Raw genomic sequence first — 13,825 nt, 5'->3', positions numbered from 1 at the left:
CGATGACATTTCATTGTAATATTAAAGAATAGAATGAAATGTGTGAACATTAGAAATAGCATTCTGCCCCCAAAATAGTGCCAATGTTGCCAGCTTGGTATTAAAAGCAAAATATCAAATGAAAGTATACTGGTCCCAGACTTTCTCCTTAAACTTTTGCTCAGGGCTTTGTTGGCGGCGTGTCAGCAGAGGTTGTGGGATGCGGCGAGCTGGGAGCGGCAGCCTGTGCACCTGACAGCGGCAGCAGCATCTTTATTCTCACTCCAGTGAAGCACATGATTGTAAGACTTTCTCCTCTCCATTACCTTATTGAGAAAAGTGTAAATCTCATTATTCCAGAATATGAATAATAATAATAAAAACTTGGAATGTCCTTGGTGCCTTCCTGAAAGGTGAACGCTAGTTAGCACAGTCCTACTTGTTTCTGCATTTGCCCTGAATGTATTCAAGAATTTTGCAAGTGAAGAATGCATTTGAAAAGTCCTGTAACCTTCCTGCTAAAGTAAAGCAGCTGAAAAAATCAGGAAATAAAATGTACAGGAGCATTTCTTTCCCTGAGTGAAATATTCTTACAATAGCGCAGAAAACACACCAGGGTTGGTAGCCAGGGTCTCTGCGTGAGCTCACACTTGAGCACTACCTAGATCTTTCAAATTTCTGTTAAATACCTTTTTTTTATTAAAAAAAAACAAACAAACAAAAAAGATTTTGCAGCAATATCAGCTGCCATGGATTTGCCTGCTGACTTTTAACGAGTGCTCAGTAGCAGCAGTTTTGCCGTTCGGGGTGTGCCTGTGCACACGGCCCAGGTCCTGCCGCGTTGACCTTCCTCCATGGACAGGCAGAGCAGAATTAAAGAAATCACATAACGCTGGATATTAGGCAGAAAGGGGGAAACGGGGTACTCATTTTAACACTCTAACAAAAGAACTAAGATATTTTGGTCCTTTTCTATTTTCCTTGGCAAGCAAAGCCCATTTGTTATATTTCTAAATAACGAATACGTATAGATGTCAGACTTTTAGCATAAGTGGAGCTTTCCCTAACTAAGGGATAAGAAGAAAAGAATGGGCATTACTGGGTTTCTAGGTGCTTGGATATTTATAAAATTGCCATTAGTCTGGTGATCTTTAATGAAAAGGAGCAGAAATGCACCCTGCTCCTCTTTATAGCTGTATTCTCCCACGTATAACCAGATCAGCTCCTTTCACCTCTCCTCGTGCCTGGTATGTTGAGCTTTTGTCTTCCATTTCATGGCCAAGTGTATTTTAATAGTGGATAATGTTATTTTTGCAGGTATTTGACATTCCACTTCTCTTAAAGCTCTGTGTGCTTGGGAGTTATGTGATGTTAACCGGCACAATGGGAGTGTATAAAGCATGCTGTAGACGCTAACGTTCTATAGGATGATAGTTTGATCCAGGAGATGGTCATACCATGAAATAAATTAGGCATTTGAATTCAGGGTGTTTGCTGTTCGACTCGATCCCTGCTTCGGTGTAGATCACATCTGGCCAGTTGTTTGTCGGCAGCGTCCGACAGCCCAAGTGAAAACCAAGGGCGGCTTGACCATGGTGTGGGGCTAAGAAAACCCACCACCAACCACGAGCTAGAGAGGGCTATGAATGAGGATTAAAACAGATTCTCAACAAAGAAACGGTACCAGGAGGGAAAAAAAAAACAAACAAATCAAACCAAAAGAAAAACTTGCCCATCACAGCTAAGGCTGTTGAAGTTTACATCAAGTCAAATTTTTATTAGCAAAGTTGTATTTCATGTAAAATGAAAATATCCTTTAAAACCATACGTGCACATATGCAGGATACAAACAGCAACTACAGTACAACACGTTTCTCTAAACTTTCGTAAAAGCACACTAACATTGAGCCCGAAAAGTAACATTGTAACGGTGACACCACATTTGCTTTGATCTTTTCTCATGAAATTACAAAGTATCTTGTTTAAAGTAATAACAATAATAAAAAAACCGAAACAGACAATGTGCTTTGGCTCAAACCCACCGAACTGGTTCCTGCCTGAAACCCAAACAAATCAGTGCAGATCACTTGAGACTTTTACACAACAGATACGAAGCTGCGATGTAAACATGTACGGGTACTCCAACACGGTTTCTGTGCCTTACTGTGAAATACTAAACATCAACGGATACGCAGCTGAGGGCTTGATCCATCGCCAAGGAAAGGAAATTCTCTTGCCATGAAGAATTTCCTTTCTTTATAGCCATTCTTACAGGTATGTAAAATAATCTAGGTTTACCACTCATCTGTAAAATAACAACCGTAAAAAATTATCATGAGATTTCCTTTCAGGAGTGCGCAAGGACCAGTGAATGTTATTCTAACTTTAGTTTACAAAACTGCATGTGTAATAACATTAAAAAAACCCACCTTTTTACATAGAAAGATTGTGCTAGTATTTCTTTTAATCTCAAAAATAGTATTAGCCTGAAAACTGTTATTTAAAACCTCTCATGCCTTGGATCTGACCCATTCAGTCAATGGAAGCAGATATCAGAAAAATATTACACTCATTAAAATTTGTGTAATAAGAACACAACAGAACAAATATCATAAATCATTAAATGGTATGCTAATTAGATCCATTTAAAACTTGAGTTACAAGGGTTTTTTAATTCATTATACATACACACACATTTTTATCCAGAGGGAAAAGTCGTTTTCTGATTTGGTTCCTAACGCTGCTTTTCCTAAAGATCCAGCCCCAGAAGGGCTTTGATACCCGGTCCCATACCGTTATCCTTGCTGAAAAGCAAAGTCAAGCACAAGAGAGGATTTACTGAGACTGGGTCCTCAGATTTTGCCAGAAAATGAAGCTGGGGCCATTCGTACAAGTTTGTGATTGTGCAGCTACATTATATATATATATATTTTTTTTTTTTTAAACAAAATCTTAGATCTGAGATTGGATGAAACTGCATCCCGAGTCGGCTGAGATATCAAATCTGAAAGTGTCATTTCTCCTCTGACACTCGTACTGCTGGCAAAATGTAAAGGTGTATCGTAACCAAATGCAACCGAACGCAACCGAACTAACAGCCATGGCATGGGCAATCAGTAACTCCCATCCAGCACGGTCCGCACACTCACACAGCCGGCCCTGACTCCCTCATCCCAGCAGGCAGGCAGAAATTCCCTGCTAGGGAGTAATTAATGAAATCACCACAGATTGCCATCAACTAATTTTAATAAACACTCCTAGCCATATTAAAAAAAAAAAAAAAAAAAAAAAAAGCATTGGATTTAATGTCCTGTTTCAGAACTGCAGTAGAGTTGGTGATACTTTTTATTCAGCCCACATGGTCACCCTTCCTCTCACCTGTAACAGACTGCCCTAGGAAAAGCCACAGCCCAATGACAAAAAAAAAAATCTCCTCAGGAAAAGCTAAGCTTGCTCTGCCAGTTTAATTTTGAAAGCAAATCTCTAAAAAAAATGTTAATGACTGCACTTTCTAAGGCACACTGGATGAATGGTACTCTTGCAAAAGAAAATAAAACCCCAACGGGCAAAAAAAAAAAAAGGAAAATAAATGATTGGGAAAGAGAAAAAAGCTCAGGTGAGTGAGATTCCCTGGGAGTTTTAGCCATTTGGTTGGTATTTATGGGGCATATTCCTCAAAAGTCAGCATGCAGTGACAAAATTCCATTGCACATCTTTTTGTCACTGCATGATTTTTAGGCCCTGAGGCATTATGAAACACTAACATTAAGATTTAAGGATCTGAATTAAAATTTTAATAGAAAAAGCACTCATACCTGCACAGACGAGCAGCACATCACAAGAATGCCATAAACATCTCTGAGCAGCAACAGAGCAAGTGATAGCACAGGGGATTTATATCCATTATTTGATAATTTGACACTTGCTAATATGATTTGAAATTTGTGTCTGTTTAACATAGGCACTTTCTGGGACAACGCGTAGCTCTGCGGGCCCAGCCACCGCCCTTCCCCACCCACCTCACAGGGAGGCAAGCGAGGCTTTGGGGGAGCCCACCCCAATTTTGTTCCTGTTTCAAAGACCCTTGATCATGCTCTGATGCGGATGATTCCCAAGGGAAACACATTAAAAACATCCCAAAGTTTGCAACAAAGTTTATCACAAGCCTAATCAGTTCTTAGAATTTATCTGGTTTGGGCCACGCCAGACAAGAGTCAGCAGACAAAGATCCTGGTGGGAAATGTCTCTGTTGATGAGACGGCAATTTTCATATTTCTCGAATTCCACACTCCCTTCTATCTACAATGGAGATTTTTTTTTTTCAAATTAAAATGGCTTTGAACTTCTCCAGCATTTGTATTGAGTGAAATACAAAAAATATAACTTTATAAACAATAAAAAGTGAAAGACTTGGTCAAGCCCTTCACACCTGGGGGTCACTGACATGGATCAGGGTGATTTTTGGCTCAGGGCAGATTCCCACTCATCCTTTTAGACTCACACACACAACATCGCGGGGAGTTTTGGGCTGGCTGTTCCAAACCTCTGGTGTTTCTAAGGGAGTTTACTTTTCCCAAACAGAGGCTAGCTGAAAGGCCTTAACATGCTAAAATTAAAAAAAAAAACAAAACAAAAAAAAACAAAAACCAACCTAACAATAAATCAGATACTCAGAAGGATCAAGCACCAAAGGCCACTTAGAGCTTCCAGAAATCAATGGGCTCTGGGGAGGAGCCCAGGCGTGAGGGGAGCCCCGTACAAACCACGTACACGGTTTCTGCCAGTTACAACCTGCATTTCTGTGGGCAACTAACGGGTCTTAATTGTAGGCATTACTGGAAACTCATAAACATGTGAGCAATCCTTGCTTCCTCTCTTTCTTCCAGTGAAGTAATGGAGACCATGAAGGAGCCATTGGGGATATTTGCCTCATTACTATCATGATGCAAAATGGCTTTTAGGATCAATTCCTCCTGCAATAACTATTTTTAAAATATTGTCATTGAGGTGACAGTCATTTGTAAGTGCAAGAAAAAATGAAGCCATATTGATACTCTACTCAAATAAGCATATCCAAAAATGCAAATGCTTTTAAAGAAATCCAGGAGATTCCAATAAAAAAAGACAAAAAAAATGTGCTGTACAGCTTTGCTGAGTTAGCGTTGGAGAGGCAAAGAAAAGCAGCAGATTTACACCAGCGCTCAGTAAACAAAATATAACGGAAACTGTACCATAATATTTTTCTCTTTGCTTTCACTTTTGTTTATTCAACAATGAACAGCTAGAAAATAAATGATCTCTCGAAAGTCAGGTATAGGTCTATTTTACGTGATGCTAGAAAGATGTGAGATTTATACGACTGGTATACACAGAACTCCTTCTGAAAACTACTTTTGCTGGTCCAAACTGATACTGAGAAGCAATTCTATTCATTCCTACACAGCGATACAGACTCATGCTAGCAACGTCTCGTTTCAAAATAAAACAAGGCTGATTTTCACTTGTGTCAATATTAATATCATATGTACAACGTCTCCATGAAATGTATGCTAGCGCACAAATATACAGATATGAGACAGACAACAAGCATTTTGCTTCGCAATGCAGCTTGCAGAGACTCGGGAAAACAAATGGAAATATTTTCTAGTGATGGTGGATGGGAACCCTGTCTGCCTTGCCACAGGAAAGATACTGCAGCTTAACTTATTTAAGGAAATAGTGCCAGCTACTGGACAGAGGATTCATCCACAGGGCCAGAGCTTTGTCTTTTAAAAGAATTTTACCGTACTGGTAATTGCAGTCAGCTGTAACCACTAAAATATTTTTCAGGTATCATGAGCAAAGGAGTTTATTTCTTTATGAAAAATTACACAATATCTAGAATACATTTCTCCAGTATTTTAAATTATCGCTTTTCTCAGTAGGATGCATCGTGTCACTGCGCAGAGCAACCTGTTGGTTTCGTTGGGTTTTCTTGTTGCGTTACAACATCTATAATGCTGTAGAGGTTTCTCCACGGTGCATGAGGAAATACTACGTATAAATGTATGTACAAAGTGACACAGCCACACAAGGGAAAAAAATACTGTACAGAGAAACATATTCCAAACTTAAAGGTAGCAGTTAACTGAGAAACGGAGAAATTCCGTTTTGGTGAGACTGAGTAAGATATTTTGTATAGTAAAGAATTATTTGTTGTTTTAATTAGAAGAAAACACCTGGAAACCAGGATGGAAAAATCATCTTGTAGTGGCAGTGACTTATTTTTATATTACCTGGATGTCAGGTTCCTGACTGGTTCAATTGGCAACCTGCTTCCAATCACATGTGGTAGCTGTGGAGCACTAATCAAGATAAATACGACAATTAAACACCAATCATTCTTGCAAATATTTCAGGCGTGGAGAGGAAAGGTTGCCGTAGAACTCCCAGTGCTTTCCACTGATCCTTTTTCCTTAGATCCAGAATAAGCTCCAATAAATGAACCATCTTCATTGAACATCCCATGCTCCCCTTCTCCATAATCTACCAGACTATCAGCACTTTCGGTGGCTTTAATGTCCCCGTTAATTGACTGGAGGCTGCCTTTCAGCGGCTTTTCATCGCTGTCACTACAAAAACAAAGAAATGCCTTTCCAAAAATCTATCTTTTAATTGCAAGCATGGAAACTGCTTTTATTGGGAAAGAAAGCAGCAGGAGGGAAGAGCAAGGGAAATGTTTCTACATGGGTTGTACATCAAAAATGATCTGACCACGTGAGTCCTTCTTGGTCCAGTGCACCTCAGACAGGTCATCTACACCAACCTGAATTCCCTATATATATGATTTTGTGATTATTACAACAATGGAATTGGTTAAAAAAAAAAAAAAAAAAAAAGAAAAATCAATGAAAACTACAGGTGTTTTGTTTTTTCCCCTTTTTGCCTTGGGCAGACAGGAGAATGGACAGAAAGTAAAGGGGAAAGAAAAGTCAATGCTGGAAAGGATTTGAGGGACCTGTTCCAGCGATTGGTGCTGGTGTCAAGTCTTTGGTACCTTACAGAAAGAGACATTTTCATTTTAAGAAATAGTGGGCAATATTCAGAGCCTATTTATTTGATTTCTCTTTTAAGGTGAGTGGATGAATTGATGAAAAGTTGTTGGCTCAGGCCTCAGCTGTAGGTTTGTAAGCAATTGTTTGATTTTAGATGAATAACAAAAGGGCTTTTTTTCACTTTTTTCATTTCTTCTGCTGTTTTCTTACTGAAACTGATAGAGTTTCTCTCTGCTAAAGGGGAGGAACAGGGAAAAACAAAAGCAGATTCAGTGAATCAGTGTCTGTATCTGCTCATGTGCAGTCTGTGTTCACTGGCAATTTCATGAAGGAGGACAGACCCACCATTAAAATTCAGGAAAAAGAGGAAATTCCATTGGCCATTCCTTCTAACAGTACAGAACAAGAACTAAAGCAGCATGGCTTCTCTTGACTTAACAGGACATTTGGGGGGGATTTGGAATATAGATTAAAAGTTTACAAAAAAAAAAACCCAACAAATTAAGCTTCTGAACTATGTTTGTAATTACTCAACTATGCCCTTGGCTAATGTCAATTCAGTGTCAAAGCTTTGCTAATGTCATCTAAGGAAGGACAGCAAAACACACCTGAGCTTTACCTCTTCAGCATATAATCAGTAATGCATATAATCAATGCAGTAAAAATATTTGCTACTTTTCTGTACATGGAATCTCTATTTATATAAAAAAAAAAAAAAGACAAGTTTGGAGTTTGAGGGGAAAGGAGGGGGTCAAAATTATTAACCTCAGGACTTTCTTACCTTTCTAAATATTTGTCCCATTAGAAAGCATTAAAATTTAAATAAAGATGAAATTATGCAGAAAAAAAAAAACTAGTCCAGTACAAATAATGTAGTATATATAAGTAGGATTTCAACAGAAATTATCTCTTTTTTCTTCACACCATGGTTACATAATATTGTAAGCTTTAGTTATTTTAAAGCAGCCAAAGTAACTATTTCAGTTCTCCAACAAAAACTTCTGTAGTGAAGGGCTGCTGGGGGGTTCTTTTTGCCATCTCTTACTGTATTTCAAAGTTTTATTTTCTTCCACAAATTTAACATTTCCCATATTAGACGATTTGGGCCTGACTAGGTTTCAGAAACCCACTAAAGACATAAATGTCTTTCTTTAAACTTCAATGGACATTACAGTAGGAACACAAATTATCATATATATTTACATTATTCATACAATGCTAATTAAAAACAAAAAAACCAAACAAGTGAAAAATAACCAGTGACATATCGACATTTACTTATATCCCAACTTGGATGGATTTAAGTATACTAGATAAACCTTTGTTTTCCTACTATTATCCACTGCTGTGAAGTTTCCTTTGAAAATGAAAAAGAGCGTTAATTGCACCCGGAAACAAACAAAACCTCAGCAAACACAAATGCTCGTTAAAGCAAGTCCTATTTACCTATATTCCCCAAAGATTTCATCTTTTATTGATTGAGCTTCAGGATCTGGATGCAAATCTTCTTTTTCTTTCACTGTACAAATAAAATAAAGCACAAATCTGTATGCCATGTTCTGCCGTGGACTTTTCTTTTTGCAGGTGCAACGGGGAAACTGCCTGTCATCACCTACAGCCTAACCTGGAAGGCAGCAGCTCGCACTGCATGTCTGGCTGGACACAACCAGCACACTTCCACCAAGGATCCGGTGCCATTCCCTAATTTTTAAGAAACCTAGCAAGAGTTTATAGAATCACAGAAGGGTTTCAGTGGGAAGGGACCTTCAAAGGCCAACCAGTCCAACCCCCCTGCAAGGAGCAGGGACATCTCCAACCAGATCAGGTTGCTCAGAGCCCCATCCAACCTGGCCTGGAATGTTTCCAGGGATGGGGCATCCACCACCAATCTGAGCAATCAGATTTATACTTAAACATTCATACTTAAATCCTTACTCCTTGCTTTGAAAAATTACAGAATTACCTTTGGCAAAACATTCTACTGTTAAGCGGTTTGGCTACTCGTGGAATTACATCAGTTCGCACGTCAACTATGGAAAGTAGAAAATGAGGAGGCAGCCATGCCAACAGAGGCTCAGGGGTGCAGCTGGTGAAGGACCTTGGCTCTATGGGTGGATTTAACTGGAAGACTCAATGAGCACTACCAAAGGCCTTAGCAAGATTTCTGGCCAGCAAACAGCACTATCTCACCCAGGGGGCACAGTTTCACTTACATTCATTAGAACCCATTCTGCGGATATTTATCAAAAGCTACAAATCCTAATTGGATATTTCTGCTTGCGGCTCTGCAGCCTCCAGAGATAAAAGTCTGAAGGATGCTTGTTATTAACATCTGAACATAACGAAAGGACAATAAATCCATTTACCTGAATATTTTCCTCCTTTATTTCTTCTGACAAAGCAAATAGTTAGCAGCAGCAGGGTGAGCAAAGCGATGGCACACATCAGCCCAATAAACCAACCCTGGGTGGAAATTCCATCATAAATGCCAGCATAGGCTTTGTGAAACAGGAGAGGAGTTTAAAAAAAAAAAAAAAAAAAAAAAGAAAAGATAAAATTAATCAGAGGAAAAGGACATCACCCTGCTATAACATGAATATATAAAGTTTTCCTTAGTGAATTTTAATTGAATCACATTATCACTAATTATTGTGTTCAGCTTAAAGAAATGCAAGACAGAAATGTGTCCAGAAATGACATTTTTAGACTTAAGGGGCATGTGCAGTCTACAAGGCACAATACAGACATTTTGGAAAGGTAATTCTGAAAGAGTAGTTGACTCAAAGGATTAATGCCAACTAGGAAAGCTGAGCAGAGAATTGTTAAGCCTCTCATGCAAAAGCAGTTTTGCGAAAGAAATAGAGTTAAACAGTGCACCTGATACATGCAGCCCGCCAGAGTGGCACGCTCCGCACAGATTATATCACAGCACTACCCTTTCAAAAATCACACAGGAGGGAAAACTCTTCTGCAAAGATTTGTAATTGTTCCAGGCTTTGGTGCATCAAGTAAAGCTCAGCTGAGAACCACGGACACTTTCATGCTCCCATGGGATTCAACGGCAAGGGTCAACTTAAAAATCACCAAACAAAATTACAATTTCAGTGCACTTCCACTGCATAACACAAGATGTAACCTCAACATTTATTGACATTCAAAAGAAATCGTTATCACCTTGAAGGGTTTGTGTCTCACCTCTCCCCCTCGTCTCAATTACATCTTCAAAAATGCTATTGTTATCAACCCAATTCTTAGTCACTAGACGAACTGTATATTCAGTTCCAGGCTCAAGTGCCTCAATGGGGTGAAACTTTTGGGTGGGCTTTACTGCTTCTGAAATCTTGCCGATCCCTTTACCTACGGAACGTACATATTCAAGTCATATTCGTTAATGGTAGTCATTGAACAAAAGGCCTGTGAAATGCACAGTTACAAATAAAGTAAATAACACACAAATATGATACACGAGGATTTTTAACATTTGTCATCAGATAATCTGATTTTCAAAAGCAGGCAGTAAAAAACATTCCCCCGATTTGATTTTTAATATTCCATCAGATAAAATAAACAGCAGACTGAAGTAATCCTGATGTTTATGAAGGGGTTTGTACATTTCCCAGGATGAAAGTTAATATTGATGGGGGATTATGGATCTGCTTCCACTAATGCGTGCTTAAAAAATTACAACTTGAAAATGGGCTTGCTTTGTATAGATAATCTGGGGTTTGATGCTTGTCCCATTGAACTGAACTCAGCAGGGAAGCCCAGACAGCTTGTTATCTGGAAATGGATTCTTGTGTGTCTCATGGAAAAAAATAACACTGGGATTTGTACTCATTTCTCTCCTGACAGTGATTTTCCATGTCCTTTTAAATTCCACAACGCCTGCGCAAAGCACTGGTTTAGGTACAGCCGAAGTTTGCTTTTAAATTGGTATTTAGGCATTTAAATGTTCGTGACGAGTCGAGTATTTGATTAAGAGGTAGAAGGCAATTTCCAGCAGCCCTGGTTTCAGAGCCCTGCTACTTGCAAAACTCCTGCTGTCATTTTTGTCTGTATTAAGATTGCAGGCTATTAAATAAGCTTTTTTAAAATAGGATTCGTGGATAACAGAGAACAGGACATCCACCGAGGTCAGCAATCACTGCCGGAACATGAAAAGCCTGTCTGTACAAGCAAATTCAGAGCTGCATGGGGATCTCTTTAGTCAACCAAGGGGTACAACATGGGACTGCGTCTGCCCTCAATGGCAGGACAGAGATTTTGGTGGGCTGCCCTTAACAAATATAACTCTTTCATTGAGTTCAGTTCCCTAATTTGCCTGCTTTAACCAAAGTCCTCTAAACTAAGGATGGAGCGCACAGTATAATTTGAAAACTACTTGACCAACTAGCACTGACAGTAAAATAATGCTCATTAATACTTCAACTAGCTAACAGGCAAAGCAAGAAGCTTTCAGAGATTAAGGCTTAGTTGACAGCTGAAGGAAAAGAAAAAAAAAAAAAAAAAGGAGATTAACATGAATCCAAGCACAATCAAAGCAGCAGTTTAGGACGAGTTTTCCAAGGCAACTATACATGTATTACAACAAGCAGTTAAATTAGTAGACCATTGGGACCCAGAGAGAACAGCCACAGCTGAAATACTGCTGATAATACAGCTTATTAGCATAAATTAATCCATCTATCGGTAATTTTGGCTAAGTGAAGTATGTGAAACAGAGCTATAATTTTTAATCAAACTGCAAATTAAACAACAGGATACCACAGGTATATTTTAATTACATGTTCTAAAATCAAGACATCAGAAAAATGTATTTAATGGAAATACTATCCATAAAGTAACAGGAATGAATGTGAACCTTCAACCCATTGTGTATTAAATACCCTGTAACACTTATGCATGACACGACAACCACACGGTCCTGTTGGTACACAACATGGGTCTCCTTTGGAAGCATTTCTTCTGAACTCCCAGTAAGCAAAATGCTTAACCCTGAGCTCAGCGGTAGCCCACAGCTGTGGGACATAACCAGCCCATATCTGCGGAAAAATAACTCCCTTTTTCTTCCAGGTTGTTCCTCAGCTGGATCAGCCCTTCTGGACCCGGCACACCAACGCCCACACTGAAATGATGGTTTGAGCCCACCCTGATCTGGGACTGGGGATCTACCATTGGCTCTTTAGGCTCTTTAACATCACCTATCCCAAACCACTAAACAAAATTATTTCTTTAAAACTCAGTACAGGTGTCCGGTGATGGGTGATTATGAGGTTTCTTTCCACGCGATTTCTTTCAGGTCTGTGTTACACACTCAATATAGTACCTACAGAGGAGAAAGCATTGCTAATTGGGGCAAGTTGGGTGGCTGGAATAGAAAAAGCAGTGTAGCACCCTGAAAAATAAAAGCAAAGATATACAGATAAGGAAAAGCTCAATATACTGAAAGGTCAGTAAGCTGCAGAAATTAGCTTCAGAAATTGAAAGCAGTTGGGTTAGGTTTTTAATCTACAATAAGGGAGAAGAAGCATTAGTAATAAAGGCATATCACCGGCACTTCTCATCTTCCCCCACTATTTATCAGCCACACCATGGGATTCGCGTGAACGTTAAAAACTGAACTGCAATTTTACAATATTCCTACCGGGCTTTAAGATTTATGAGAACAACAGAATACACATTTTTTATAGAAGCTTATGGTATAAAGGAAAAAACAATATAAACTGCCCCCAAAGACTTACAAGAGTGCTAGTTCTCCAAAAGTTAGCACATCTGTTATAAAACATACTTTATATAAAAAGCTGGCAGTCTAATAGCCAAGTACTAATTGTGGGCAACATCTTAATTTATAACCATACCTGTCTAAATACATCTGCTGCAATAAATGGAGAGTTGAACTTTCATCAGTTTTCCCCTACTGCCTGGCTATTAAAAGTCTATAATTATGCATCACAAGTACGCTGCAACTTCTGGGCTTTTTCAGTGCAGCAGGTAATTAATGCTAAACTGGGAATACTTTAAGCTATATAGCGATTAGTGAACCTGGTGTACATGAAATGTACTGGGAAGAATTTAGAGGTGAGTTAGTGATCATTTATTTGTACTGATTGCCATTTGTAGGAGAAATCTGAGCTCAGACAGGAAGACAGGCTATAGCTTGTTCATCTCTTGCTGCTTCTCTTTAGCTGCGTTGGCTATGCTAGGGCAGGCTGATAGAACAGGAAAAAGCAAAAAAAAAAAAAAAAAAAAAAAACCACCAAAAAAGCAAAGACAAACTCAATCACAAATTCACTTCAAGTGCTCCAAGAATGATATATCTAGTATATCATATTTAATATGCCTGGGGTTTTTTTTTGCTCAGAATGAATGGTAGGGGTTTGGAACAGCTAGTAGGAACCACCTACTCCTTTCCCCAGTCCAGCCTGCGTGCAGCACCCGGACTGGTGGGATGGCTCGTTGCCTGTGATGGACAACAGGGCTTGATGGGCTACAGGTCCTCCAGATGAAGAAGAGGCAGCAAAGTGGAGTGACGTAAATGACAGAAAAAAGAAACTTTTCACCAAGATTTAATCAATTGTGAGCAAACAGAGCTTCTTTTGGGGGTTTGCTGGTAACAACACCAGAGGTAACATATGGCTCAGGCAGTTGTATTTTTCCTTTTTAACTGTGCCCGTGGCAAAGAGAACTAGAACCATACGTTTTGTAACAAATCGTTACTTTCCTCATCTCACATTGTGTCATGAAGGTTAGTACCCTCCGGCTAAGATTTTCTAAAAGCCTGTGGGAGTTATGTGCCAATTGCTATTGAAATA

The 13,825-nt window shown here is 39.1% G+C and overlaps 1 protein-coding gene across 3 annotated transcripts in view; it reads right to left on the bottom strand.

Annotated features, from left to right (window-relative positions):
* Positions 1–1,729: 1,729 nt before the first annotated feature.
* Positions 1,730–13,825, bottom strand: part of CHL1 (cell adhesion molecule L1 like) — a 57,290-nt gene continuing 45,194 nt past the window's right edge. For 2 of the 3 annotated variants that reach the window (XM_086755408.1, XM_086755409.1), the window contains 4 exons: positions 10,209–10,370; positions 9,380–9,511; positions 8,460–8,532; positions 1,730–6,590 (listed from right to left, as the gene is read on the bottom strand). In XM_086755408.1, coding sequence (XP_086611534.1) covers positions 6,374–6,590; positions 8,460–8,532; positions 9,380–9,511; positions 10,209–10,370 — 584 coding nt within the window. In that variant the 3' untranslated portion in view covers positions 1,730–6,373. The remainder of the gene's footprint in view (positions 6,591–8,459; positions 8,533–9,379; positions 9,512–10,208; positions 10,371–13,825) is intronic. The other variant, XM_086755410.1, reaches the window with a different exon arrangement.

The sequence above is a fragment of the Chlamydotis macqueenii genome, chromosome 10 (assembly GCF_036417535.1).
Source record: "Chlamydotis macqueenii isolate bChlMac1 chromosome 10, bChlMac1.mat, whole genome shotgun sequence".
Taxonomy (NCBI): Eukaryota; Metazoa; Chordata; class Aves; order Otidiformes; family Otididae; genus Chlamydotis; species Chlamydotis macqueenii.
The sequence above is the reverse complement of the archived record's forward strand: the minus strand, read 5'-3'. Positions and strand labels throughout refer to the sequence as shown.